This window comes from Nansenia antarctica, assembly GCF_963989245.1.
Source record: "Nansenia antarctica genome assembly, chromosome: 1".
NCBI classification, from domain to species: Eukaryota; Metazoa; Chordata; class Actinopteri; order Argentiniformes; family Microstomatidae; genus Nansenia; species Nansenia antarctica.
In genome coordinates, this window is record NC_137674.1 from 114,123,548 (window position 1) to 114,136,047 (window position 12,500).

A 12,500-nucleotide genomic window follows, 5' to 3' on the forward strand; every position below is an offset into this window, starting at 1 on the left:
TGCTAGCAGAAGACCTGAGAGCTCTATTGGGCTGATATGCTAGCAGAAGACCTGAGAGCTCTATTGGGCTGATATGCTAGCAGAAGACCTGAGAGCTCTATTGGGCTGATATGCTAGCAGAAGACCTGAGAGCTCTATTGGGCTGATATGCTAGCAGAAGACCTGAGAGCTCTATTGGGCTGATATGCTAGCAGAAGACCTGAGAGCTCTATTGGGCTGATATGCTAGCAGAAGGTCTGAACATATTCTGGTTCTGTGCCAGTTACAACGACCGATGACTGAGTGCTGGTTTTGACCCTCAGACCTCCTCCAGGGATGATCTGGGGGACATCTTCTCCATCAGTCTGGACCTGCCAGGCGCCCGGACAGAACCAGACCCAAACCAGCCAGGTGAACCTTAACCCTAACCCTGACTCAGTCACATGTTGATCTGATCTGAATGTTAGAAACTATGTGCCAAGAAGGTCAAAGGTTACCAGACGTTTCCATGGATGTGACATAAATATAATTCAGTCATTCATGAATGTTATGGTGAAAATGCTGCTGAGGGGTCAGAGATACATCCATGGGTTTCTGTTCTCATGATATCATTGGCTGAGAACCAAGTTGAGATCCCTCCCCAGCAAGACCTTCCCTGGGCAGTCTAAATGCATATCCTCATCCGCATGTATCCTCAACATGAGGTCAAGTTAATTTTCCAGACTGCACAATAAAAAAGAGCCCTTGACTTACTAAGACTAGAACAGCCATGGATGGGGTCATTTGACCCTGTGAGTTACATTTTTGTTATATCTTCGCTCTCAATCAAATTTCAGGACCCTCCTTTCATGACTTTTCCTAGATATGTGCGTTCTACCACCCAGTATCCTTACACATTACAAAATCACATCAGGATAAGCTAGTAGGAAGCTATTCTGCAGTTTGTATCTATTCTGCTGCTGTGTAGGAGGCAGGCTCATTTACAAGGCGGCCAACTAGTGGTCGTTGCGTGTAAGTAGCAGCTTCCCATTGTAAAGACTATGGTCATTTGACCCCCGAGGCGGCTCTTATAGTATGTAAAATAGGCACGGGTGTTCTAGTGTTAAGTCTTACTTACTTAATTAAGACTAGAGGCAGAATTTTAAAGAAGCTAAACAGTCCATCCATACTACCCACACCAAATACAATTTCAGGGACCGATAACTCTGTCACAGTCACAGTCTGCTATACAATTACTTATTTTTAAATCTTCTTTCTTCTTATTCAAGGATCTCCACAGCAAAGTCTTCCACAGTCACCTTCCCTGACACTGCCGCCCTTCCCCGGTCTGCCACTAGGGGTCGCTCCGTTCACACTGCCAGCCTCCCCCGGTCTGCCACTAGGGGTCGCTCCGTTCACACTGCCAGCCTCCCCCGGTCTGCCACTAGGGGTCGCTCCGTTCACACTGCCAGCCTCCACCCCCTGGGCCCAGCAGGGGGCGCTCACAGGCTTCCAGCCCGGGTCACATGTCCCCTGGGGGGCGCCGGCCCCCTGGCCCCCCCAGCCTGCTATGACAGGGTGGCCCCCGGCCGGCATGGCCCCCCAGGGCCCCCTGCCATCACCCCAGGGCTGCCCCCCATCACCCCAGGGGGGCCCCCCCCCACCGCAGCCGTACGGGGGGAACCCCCAGCCTGGGGTCATGTGGGGTCAGAGCATGGCGTGCTATCCCACCGCTGCCACCAATTACAATTACAATTACAACATCCCCTATGGAGGAGAGGGAGCCCAGCCACCTGCATCCCACCTGCATCCCCTATGGAGGAGAGGGAGCCCAGCCACCTGCGTCTCCCACTACACCCAACAACCCAACATCCCCTATGGAGGAGAGGGAGCCCAGCCACCTGCATCCCACCTGCATCCCCTATGGAGGAGAGGGAGCCCAGCCACCTGCGTCTCCCACTACACCCAACAACCCAACATCCCCTATGGAGGAGAGGGAGCCCAGCCACCTGCATCTCCCACTACACCCAACAACCCAGCCCCCCCCAGATGGACTGACTGAGATGAGAGGCTGTCTGTAGTATATAGCAGTATATATCTGTGTGTGATGTTGCTATACTTTGTCATTAGAACTTAGTCATGCCTTTTTCTGTCGAGCATGGGTATAATTGGTTTTCTATAGTACAGTTTTATATCATGTTTTGATCAGGCACGTCTGTGAGCGTGAGATAGATGGAATCTTGTTTGGCTGTAGGCTATTATTTTATATGTTATTGCAAAATACTGCTATTATTTGTGAGACTTTCACAATTTGAATTATTTGTAACAACATGTAAGATATGTTAAAGTAAAATTCAACACTGAATTTTGTGTGTTTTGTGTCACTGAGTCATTTAACTTGGAATTGTTTCAAAGAATGCATTTGGAATAGAAATCTGTGAATTACTGTGGTGTAATTATGATTACGTGGTCTCCTCCTAAATCTTGATTCTGTACATTTTCAATGTAGCAAATATGGCAGAATAGATGTATGTGTGATCCATCTTTAAATGTAGATGTTGGTAGTCCTATGCCTAATATTCATTTTGCAACATAGTTAAACGGTGTTATATGAAGCGAGTAGCAGATCCATGATGTCTGGTTTAGCAGCAGTGGTGGGATCTTGAACAGTTGAATTTAAATGATTGATTGAGTTAATAACATAGTTAATAATCAACAACAGTGTTTCAGAGTCACTCTGAGTTCACCTCCGAGGCTTCCTGATGTCGTTGTGGTCCTGTATAAAGGGCTGCGTTCGTAGATTCGCTCTGAGAGCGCCGGAGCGCACACTGGGTTCGACGTCATACAGAGACCAAGTCATTTGATTGGATAAGAGGCATTCCATGAGTGCCGATCAGATTTCCAGAGCGAATTTACGAACGCAACCGTTGACTAGTCAGCATCCTCGTGAATGACGCGATGATCTAAATAACAGGCCAACATGGATCGCGTCTATTTCATCTGAGTTTGAGTTAACTTCACAATCAAAGATGGTAAGTTATCACTTACATATTAAAGAATCTATATAGCAAAAAATATTGAAGGTGAATAATGTTCTATTAATTTCAATAACTATTGAAAAGTGAATTACTTTTCACGCACCTGTTTTTTTATATTGTTATGACGCATGGAAATGATCTAAAGCATTTCTGTTTTGAATAATACGCATATGTCCTCAAATAACCGCATATGTATTTTATTACGGTAGGCCTGGGGTTATTTCTCGCTTCTGTAAATACAGCCTATCAGTATCACCCACCTCGCAGGTGCTGAAGGTTCCAATGCCACGAGTGTAAAACACTAAACACATGTTACATGTACAGACTATCTATATATCTATATATCTATATGTTACACCTTGATGTGATAAAACACATGTTACATGTACAGACTGATAAAACACATGTTACATGTACAGACTAAACACATGTTACATGTACAGACTATCTATATGTTTCACCTTGATGTGATGTGTCTATTCAGACCTGCGGTGGGCTGAGAGGCTGCAGGGGGATGTTGTACGATGATGAAGCGACATACATATATACACACACATATATACAGTGTATATATATATATATATATATGCAGAATTACAAACCACTTCAGTGACAATAAATAACCTTTCTGTCATGTAGCCTAGTTAGTAGGCTATTCAAGGGAAATATAGTGGCCTAGGAGATATATTCGTATAATAGACAAACATCATCAGTAAACAATCTTAAATAATTAAAATAATAAAGCTTATGCAGAGAATGTTCCTGTTTGTGGAGCATGTCACTCTGCGGTAGTTAGGCCACCTGAGGGGTTATAACTGATGCGTTTATGAAAGGAACTGTTGATCATTCACATCTTGTCTCCTATTTGTATCTTATTTGTATTTAGTATGTTTGCTTTACCTATAGGTAGGCCTATAGCTACTACTGTTGTTCAGTTTTCCAGCCCTAGATTGAATCTACGCCTAGACTAAAAACATATTCAATGGAGAGTCAATTACATCTTGGTTTAATTTGTGTCTTGGTAACCAGCCCGTGTTAACAGCGCTTTCTTGGACTGTCTGGTGTCTTTTATACATATATATATATATATAATATATATTTTAAATAGGTAATATGGTTTATGTCTTATTATAGTTCTGATCTGAGTAAGCTCAGTGTTTTTGTGTTTTGTGGTGCAGAGCAGGAGAACAGGCCTTCAGCAAAGCATGCCGCTGATTGGCCTAGAGACAGGGCTGTGACTGCCGTTTCTATGGTAACCATGTCAGCAGAGGTGTGTGGTTGCTGTGACTTCCTGCTCCTCTTTCATTGTTCTGAGTCGTTGTTTGAACCCTCAGATCAGACAGGAACTCAGGGAGTTCAGGGAGAGTGAGAGAGTATGTAGTGTATATGTATATATATATATGATGCTCTACGACTACATCCGTTACTCTAAACGCAGACAAAGTATCTAGGTTGAACCACAGCCAGACCACAGCTCTGGGCATCGCAACGATCAATGGTCTGTCTGTTGTTCTTATTAACAACACAAACAGGAAAAAACATGGCTGTGTTTCTAATGAGCGGTCTACGTTTGTCTCATTAACATATCGTTAACATTCAAAGACCACATGTGACCTGCTGTAGATGGTGATGGTGGCTGTGTGCATGGCCTACATCAGACATGACAAACACCTGCCATCACTAGTGGAGTTTTCCCATGTATGCTGCAGGTAGGCCTACCTAGTGTTAGTATAGTGTTCCTAATAAAAAATGTTCGGTGAGTGTATGTTGGCTCATTTGGGCTTCTTATTCATATGATGAGGATGTATTTTCCAAGGCTATAGCCCACTAGCTGTAGTGGTAGGCCTAGGTGAAAACATTTGCCTTTTGACTAAGACATTTTCTTTTTACATTTGACTAAGACACGATTCCTAACTGAACCATTCAGTATGGAGGCTAGGTGACAGCCTAATGTTGATGTTTTAGTTGACATAACATTTTACACTGACACACTTTTGTTGAGCTTGAGGTGCTTTCTATTGAAGAACCACCAGCCACAGACTACAGTCTAATATGTGTGTGGTTTCATAAACATATTTCTTTCAGTTTCATATGCTTGGATATAGCAGCACATTCAGAGGGCGGCTGTGGCGCAGGAGGTAGGGCCGGCGTCTAATAATTGCAAGGTCTGCGGTTTCGGCGGTTCGATCCCTGGCTGGCCACGTGTGGAGGTGTCCTTGGGCAAGACACTGAACCCCAAATTGCTCCCAGTGAGCGGGCCGGTGCCTTGCATGGTAGCTTGCCACCATTGGTGTGTGAATGTGTGTGTGAACGGGTGAATGAGAGGCTGTTGTAAAGCACTTTGGAATAAGGAGATATATAAGTCAGTCTGTTTGGTGCACTCTTTCATATGCAATTTCTCCACTGTTAAAACAAGAAATCATTCTTCCTTCCTCTAGCATTATGACTAGATTTAATTACCTTTTCCTGCTATGACTTCACTTACTTAGTCAAATGTATTTGTTGTATGTCGCTTTGGATAAAGGCGTCTGCTAAAACCCTGTGATGTGACGTCTTCAGCATGGGGATGTGAGAGTGGTGTGGGGGAGGCTGTGCTGCCTCGTACTGCAGGTCTGCAACTTCCTGCTACGCTAGCAGAGCAGCCTAACTCTCTCCTCCTCCTCCTCCTCCTGCTACGCTAGCAGAGCAGCCTAACTCTCTCCTCCTCCTCCTCCTCCTGCTACGCTAGCAGATCAGCCTAACTCTCTCCTCCCCCTCCTCCTCTCACCAGGGAGAGAGCGTGGACATCAAGGCTCTGAGGGCCAGGTTCTGCACCAAGGCTGAGATGACAGACAGCTCAGAGAGCAGCTCTCCCAGGTCGCCCCTGTCAGGGTTTGGGAGGGGCGGGCCTCTGGCGGGGGGGGGGGGGCCCGGGGGGGGGGGGCCAGCAACGGGACCATCACAGCCAACGAGGCGGTCAGACAGAAGCTGATGTCCATGGCCGGAGCCACCCCCGCCACCCCCGGAGCCCCCGCCACCCCACCGCTGCCTGGCTCGCTCTCCTCCTCCTCCTCCTCCCCAGACCTTCAGAGGCTCCGCGGGGGGAGGGGGGGGGGGCGGAGGGAGAGGGGGTGGTGGTGGTGGCCAGCTGCTGCCTCACGGGGTCTTCCCCCGCCCGCCCCCGTCACACCGCCCAGGGGCCACGGAGCAGAAGCCCAGCCCGGCGCCCCCCCCTCCCTCAGAGCCAGACAGACCGGGCCGGGGCAGACCCCCCGGGGAGCTGGTGCAGGGTAGGATGGTGCTGAAGCAGCAGGGGGTCCACCCCGGCCACCCCCCCCCGCCGCTGCCCAGCCAGAGGAGCCTGACGGAGGAGGTCACCCCCCTGAGGAAGCCCCTGCCCCCCGAGGCCCCCCGGCCTAGGAAGCCCCGGCGGCCCCCCCACATCAGCCTGGAGGCCTACCAGAGTCTACCTACCTACCGCAGAGTCTCCCAGGAAACTCCCCTGCCTACCAACACCCTGGAGGCCTACCAGGGTCTACCTGCCTACCGCAGAGTCTCCCAGGCCCCCCCGGGACCACAGCCAGGGTTGAGGAAGAGCGATGGTAAGCACCTTTATGCATTTTAAGCACTTTATGCACTTTAAGCATTTATTTGTAACACTTTTAAAAAAAAATATCTGGTGTGTAATTATGGGAAATAGTACTTAGCTGAACGTAGAAGAAGAGTTAGATAACGTATGAAATATTTGACCTTTGAGCCTTTATAAGACTTCATGCAAGTGTTAGTTATGGATAAGTGTTAGTTATGGATATATGTGTTAGTTATGGATATATGGGTGTACAGTTTGAACACATTTAATGTAAGAACCAAAACATACAAGAACATCTGTCTGACTCAAATGAAGACATGCAGTGCTGGTCTGTGCTGGCTGCTATAACATTTCCAATGTTACTATTGTTAACTTAACAATGTATGTATGTAGGTAGGTAGGTAGGTAGTATGTATGTATGTATGTATGTACATAGCTACCTTAACTGTACATAGCTACCTTAAATGTACATATCTACCTTAACTGTACATAGCTACCTTAACTGTACATATCTACCATAACTGTACATAGCTCCCTTAACTGTACATAGCTACCTTAACTGTACATAGCTACCTTAACTGTACATATCTACCTTAACTGTACATAGCTACCTTAACTGTACATATCTACCTTAACTGTACATATCTACCTTAACTGTACATATCTACCTTAACTGTACATAGCTACCATAACTGTACATATCTACCTTAACTCCACATAGCTACCTTAACGGTACATAGCTACCTTAACTGTACATATCTTACTGCTATCCTCTCCTGTACTCTAACTACCGTACCTAACATACAGTATCTCATGTATCACTGTCATGTTTTATATCACTATCTGCACTCCTGGTTAGATGCTAAACTGCATTTCGTTGTCTGGTACTTGTCCTCTGCAATGACAATAAAGTTGAATCTAATCTAACCTAAGAAGAAATCTAATCTTGAGGAAGGCGCTATATAAATCTAAGATATTATTATTATTATTATTATTATTATTAATAATCTAATCTACTACTATTATATCAGGGAATGTTGTTGTGACACGGTGTCGTGTTTTGGACCGCATGTCGGCATCTGATCTAATGTTCAGACTTGAATGTTCTTTTGAAAATGTGAATGAAAACCCTCGACTGTCACATACTGTTCTTGTTGTTAAGCACTTTGTTTTTGCCTCTAGAAATGAACTAAACGAACCCTAACCCAGCAGCCCCTGCAGCCCATAACCCAGCAGCCCCGGGTGACCTGGCTGGCTGTTTCTATCCAGAAGCCCCTAACCCAGCTGGCTGTTTCTACCCTGCAGGCAGCAGCAGCAGCAGCTCCTCCCTCCCCAGGCTGACCAGCCCCCCTGGGCCCCTGCGGCCCCCCGTCAAGCCCAGCAGCCTGCCCAGACACCCCCCCCCCGCCCTGCCCGCCCCCACCCAGCCCCCCCCCGCCCTGCCCCCCCCCACCCTGCCCAGGCCTGTAGAGGACGACCAGGAAACGTATGACGACATAGAGAACGTGAAACCGTTTCCTCCACCTCCGCCTCCAAACCACCCAGGCAGCTGGGACAAGACTGGTAAGGAATGGACGTTGTCTGTTTAGGCCGACATGTGTTTTTTTTATCTATAGGTTGAATATATAACTGCAAATTCAAGGCTGTATTTCTCAGAATTTGCTATCTTGCACTGGCCTCATTCATATGGCTTTTTCATATGATGTGCATATTTGTTGTAGGGTTGTTATTGTTGTTATTTAATTGTTGATTTCACCCTGACTGACCTATACACATATACACATATACACATATACACATATACACATATACACATATACACATATACACTATACACTATACACATATACACATATACACATATACACATATACACATCCCTGGAGACAATACATCCATTGATTGATTGATTGATTGATTGATTGATTGATTGGAGGTTTTAGTTTCATGCCATCTTGCCAATATGTCAAGTCAAGACATCCCATAATGTCCAGCTGCTCTTAGTGGTTCATTACATTGTTACCTCACTGTTGCCATTTCACCCCCAGACTCCTGTAATGACGGCTCTTCACACATGGAGGTTAGAACACACGGTATCAGTGACACTGCTTCATATCACTATCACTGCTTCATATCACTGCTTCATATCACTGCTTCATATCACTGCTTCATATCACTGCTTCATATCACTGCTTCATATCACTGCTTCATATCACTGCTTCATATCACTGCTTCATATCACTGCTTCATATCACTATCACTGCTTCATATCACTGCTTCATATCACTGCTTCATATCTCTAACACTGCTTCATATCACTGCTTCATATCACTATCACTGCTTCATATCACTGCTTCATATCTCTAACACTGCTTCATATCACTGCTTCATATCACTGCTTCATATCACTGCTTCATATCACTGCTTCATATCTCTAACACTGCTTCATATCACTAACACTGCTTCATATCTCTAACACTGCTTCATATCTCTGCTTCATATCTCTAACACTGCTTCATATCACTGCTTCATATCTCTAACACTGCTTCATATCACTGCTTCATAACACTGCTTCATATCACTGCTTCATATCACTGCTTCATATCTCTAACACTGCTTCATATCACTAACACTGCTTCATATCTCTAACACTGCTTCATATCACTGCTTCATATCACTGCTTCATATCACTGCTTCATATCACTGCTTCATATCTCTAACACTGCTTCATATCTCTGCTTCATATCTCTAACACTGCTTCATATCACTGCTTCATATCTCTAACACTGCTTCATATCTCTGCTTCATATCTCTAACACTGCTTCATATCACTGCTTCATAACACTGCTTCATATCACTGCTTCATATCACTGCTTCATATCTCTAACACTGCTTCATATCACTGCTTCATATCTCTAACACTGCTTCATATCACTAACACTGCTTCATATCTCTAACACTGCTTCATATCACTAACACTGCTTCATATCACTAACACTGCTTCATATCTCTAACACTGCTTCATATCACTGCTTCATATCTCTAACACTGCTTCATATCACTGCTTCATAACACTGCTTCATATCTCTAACACTGCTTCATATCTCTAACACTGCTTCATATCACTGCTTCATATCACTGCTTCATATCACTGCTTCATATCACTGCTTCATATCTCTAACACTGCTTCATATCTCTGCTTCATAACACTGCTTCATATCTCTAACACTGCTTCATATCATTGCTTCATATCAATATCAACAATTACAACCGCTTGTGAAATAATGTATTTGAAAACATTTCGCTTTCACCCCTCTGATCCTCCTGTCCTCCTGTCCTCCTGTCCTCCTGTGTCCTCCTGTCCTCCTGTGTCCTCCTGTGTCCTCCTGTGTCCTCCTGTGTCCTCCTGTCCTCCTGTCCTCCTGTGTCCTCCTGTCCTCCTGTCCTCCTGTGTCCTCCTGTGTCCTCCTGTGTCCTCCTGTCCTCCTGTGTCCTCCTGTGTCCTCCTGTGTCCTCCTGTGTCCTCCTGTCCTCCTGTGTCCTCCTGTGTCCTCCTGTGTCCTCCTGTCCTCCTGTGTCCTCCTGTCCCTCTGTGTCCTCCTGTCCTCCTGTCCTCCTGTGTCCTCCTGTGTCCTCCTGTGTCCTCCTGTGTCCTCCTGTGTCCTCCTGTCCTCCTGTGTCCTCCTGTGTCCTCCTGTGTCCTCCTGTGTCCTCCTGTCCCTCTGTGTCCTCCTGTCCTCCTGTCCTCCTGTGTCCTCCTGTCCTCCTGTCCTCCTGTGTCCTCCTGTGTCCTCCTGTCCTCCTGTCCTCCCCCCTGCAGGAGAGTGATGACAGCGAGGTCTACGACTGTATCGATGAGTAAGTACGAAGACTCTTACTGGGCAGCTCTCTGGTGTGACCCGTCATAGACATGTAATAACATACACAGTGTCATAGACATGTAATAACATACACAGTGTCATAGACATGTAATAACATACACAGTGTCATAGACATGTAATAACATACACAGTGTCATAGACGTGTAATAACATACAACCAGCTATCAGATAGAACGCATCTGAAATACCCAGCGTCTGTTATGACGTCTTTGTAAGGGTGTAACAGATGTTCTCATCATGTTGAATGAATGAATGAATGAATGAATGAATGAATGAATGAATGAATGAATGAATGAATGAATGAATGAATGGTCTTTATTGTCATTAATACAGTACAGGTACCATACAACGAAATTTAGGAGGGGGGGCTCCCCTGGTGCTTGGAAAAAAGACTAAAAACAAGAGAGCCAAGGGTAAAACAAAAAAGAGAAAAGAGCTGGTTGACATAAATAAAGGCTATGTACACTATCTACTATACTATACTACTATACTATACAATAAAACACTGTGCTGTACACTATGCTATGCTATAAATATCCTAACTTTTCCTATATCTGAACCTTTTGTACACAAGGGTTGTCATATTGCACATAATATTTGTTGTACATTCATTTAAAGTGTCGCAGTTAGCAGGTTTAGAATGTTCACAGTTGTATTACAATATTGCACTTATGTTTACAATCTAGTAGCTGCCATCAAATTGTCTAGATTGTCAGAGCCTAGAACCTAGGTCTTTGCTGTGTTCAGGGCCTGAATGGCCCTGGGGTAGAAGCTGAGCTTCAGTCTGTTTGTCCGTGCCAACATGGTCCTGAACCGCCTGCCTGAGCGCAGCCGAACAAAGTGTTCGTTCCCATGTTGTTGTCTGACCGTCTCTCTCTCTCCGTCTCTCTCTCTCTCTCTCTCTCTCTCTCTCTCTCCGTCTCTCTCTCTCTCCCCGTCTCTCTCTCTCCGTCTCTCTCTCTCCGTCTCTCTCTCTCTCCGTCTCTCAAGCCTCATGCAGGAGGGGACAGCCAGCAGCGTCGTAGAGACGAGTAAGAAGAGACAGAAGGAGATGAAGCAGCAGCAGGAGCAGGAGAGGAGGGAGCAGAGAGACAAACAGAAGAGGGAAGTCGCCTACAAAAAGAAGTTTAAGGTGGCTCACCACATCTCCACGCTCTGACCACTCTGAACAGTACAGTACAGACCTCCAACCAGTAACTTGGTAGATACAGATACATTTCAGTACATTTCAATACCAATTTTTAAAAATGTGTTCTTGTTGGGGTGGCTGTGTCTAAGGAGGTAGAGGCTGTGTCTCAGGAGGTAGAGGCTGTGTCTCAGGAGGTAGAGGCTGTGTCTCAGGAGGTAGAGGCTGTGTCTCAGGAGGTAGAGGCTGTGTCTAAGGAGGTAGAGGCTGTGTCTCAGGAGGTAGAGGCTGTGTCTCAGGAGGTAGAGGCTGTGTCTCAGGAGGTAGAGGCTGTGTCTCAGGAGGGTAGAGGCTGTGTCTCAGGAGGTAGAGGCTGTGTCTCAGGAGGTAGAGGCTGTGTCTCAGGAGGTAGAGGCTGTGTCTCAGGAGGTAGAGGCTGTGTCTCAGGAGGTAGAGGCTGTGTCTCAGGAGGTAGAGGCTGTGTCTCAGGAGGTAGAGGCTGTGTCTCAGGAGGTAGAGGCTGTGTCTCAGGAGGTAGAGGCTGTGTCTCAGGAGGTAGAGGCTGTGTCTCAGGAGGTAGAGGCTGTGTCTCAGGAGGTAGAGGCTGTGTCTCAGGAGGTAGAGCCGCCGTCTAATGATCGCAAGGTTGGCATTGGTGTGTGAATGTGTGTGTGAATGGGTGAATGAGAGGCCGTTGTAAAGCGGGAATAAGGCATAGCTATTTCACTCAGTCCATTTACCGTCTACCATACAGGTACATTTCAATACCAAATCGAATTCTTCCTGGTGGAGACCCTAACCCTAACCCTGGTCCAGTTCTCACCTCTCTGCTCTCTGCTGCAGCTGGCTCCAGGGGAGGTGGAGGTCCTCCACACCGCCAGGGTGCGGCACGACTGGCAGGGGGGCAAGAGCGACCTGAGCGTGCAGCA

The 12,500-nt window shown here is 46.2% G+C and overlaps 1 protein-coding gene across 1 annotated transcript in view; it reads left to right on the forward strand.

The window, feature by feature from the left end:
• Positions 1-4,254: 4,254 nt before the first annotated feature.
• Positions 4,255-12,500, forward strand: part of LOC308156985 (FYN-binding protein 1) — a gene marked incomplete at both ends in the record, with an annotated part of 13,909 nt that continues 5,663 nt past the window's right edge. Inside the window, 4 exons of the mRNA XM_080530453.1 lie at positions 4,255-4,266; positions 5,767-5,962; positions 6,173-6,577; positions 12,425-12,500. The exon at positions 12,425-12,500 is cut by the window's right edge and continues 77 nt beyond it. Of these exons, the coding sequence (XP_080386579.1) occupies positions 4,255-4,266; positions 5,767-5,962; positions 6,173-6,577; positions 12,425-12,500 (689 nt within the window). The remainder of the gene's footprint in view (positions 4,267-5,766; positions 5,963-6,172; positions 6,578-12,424) is intronic.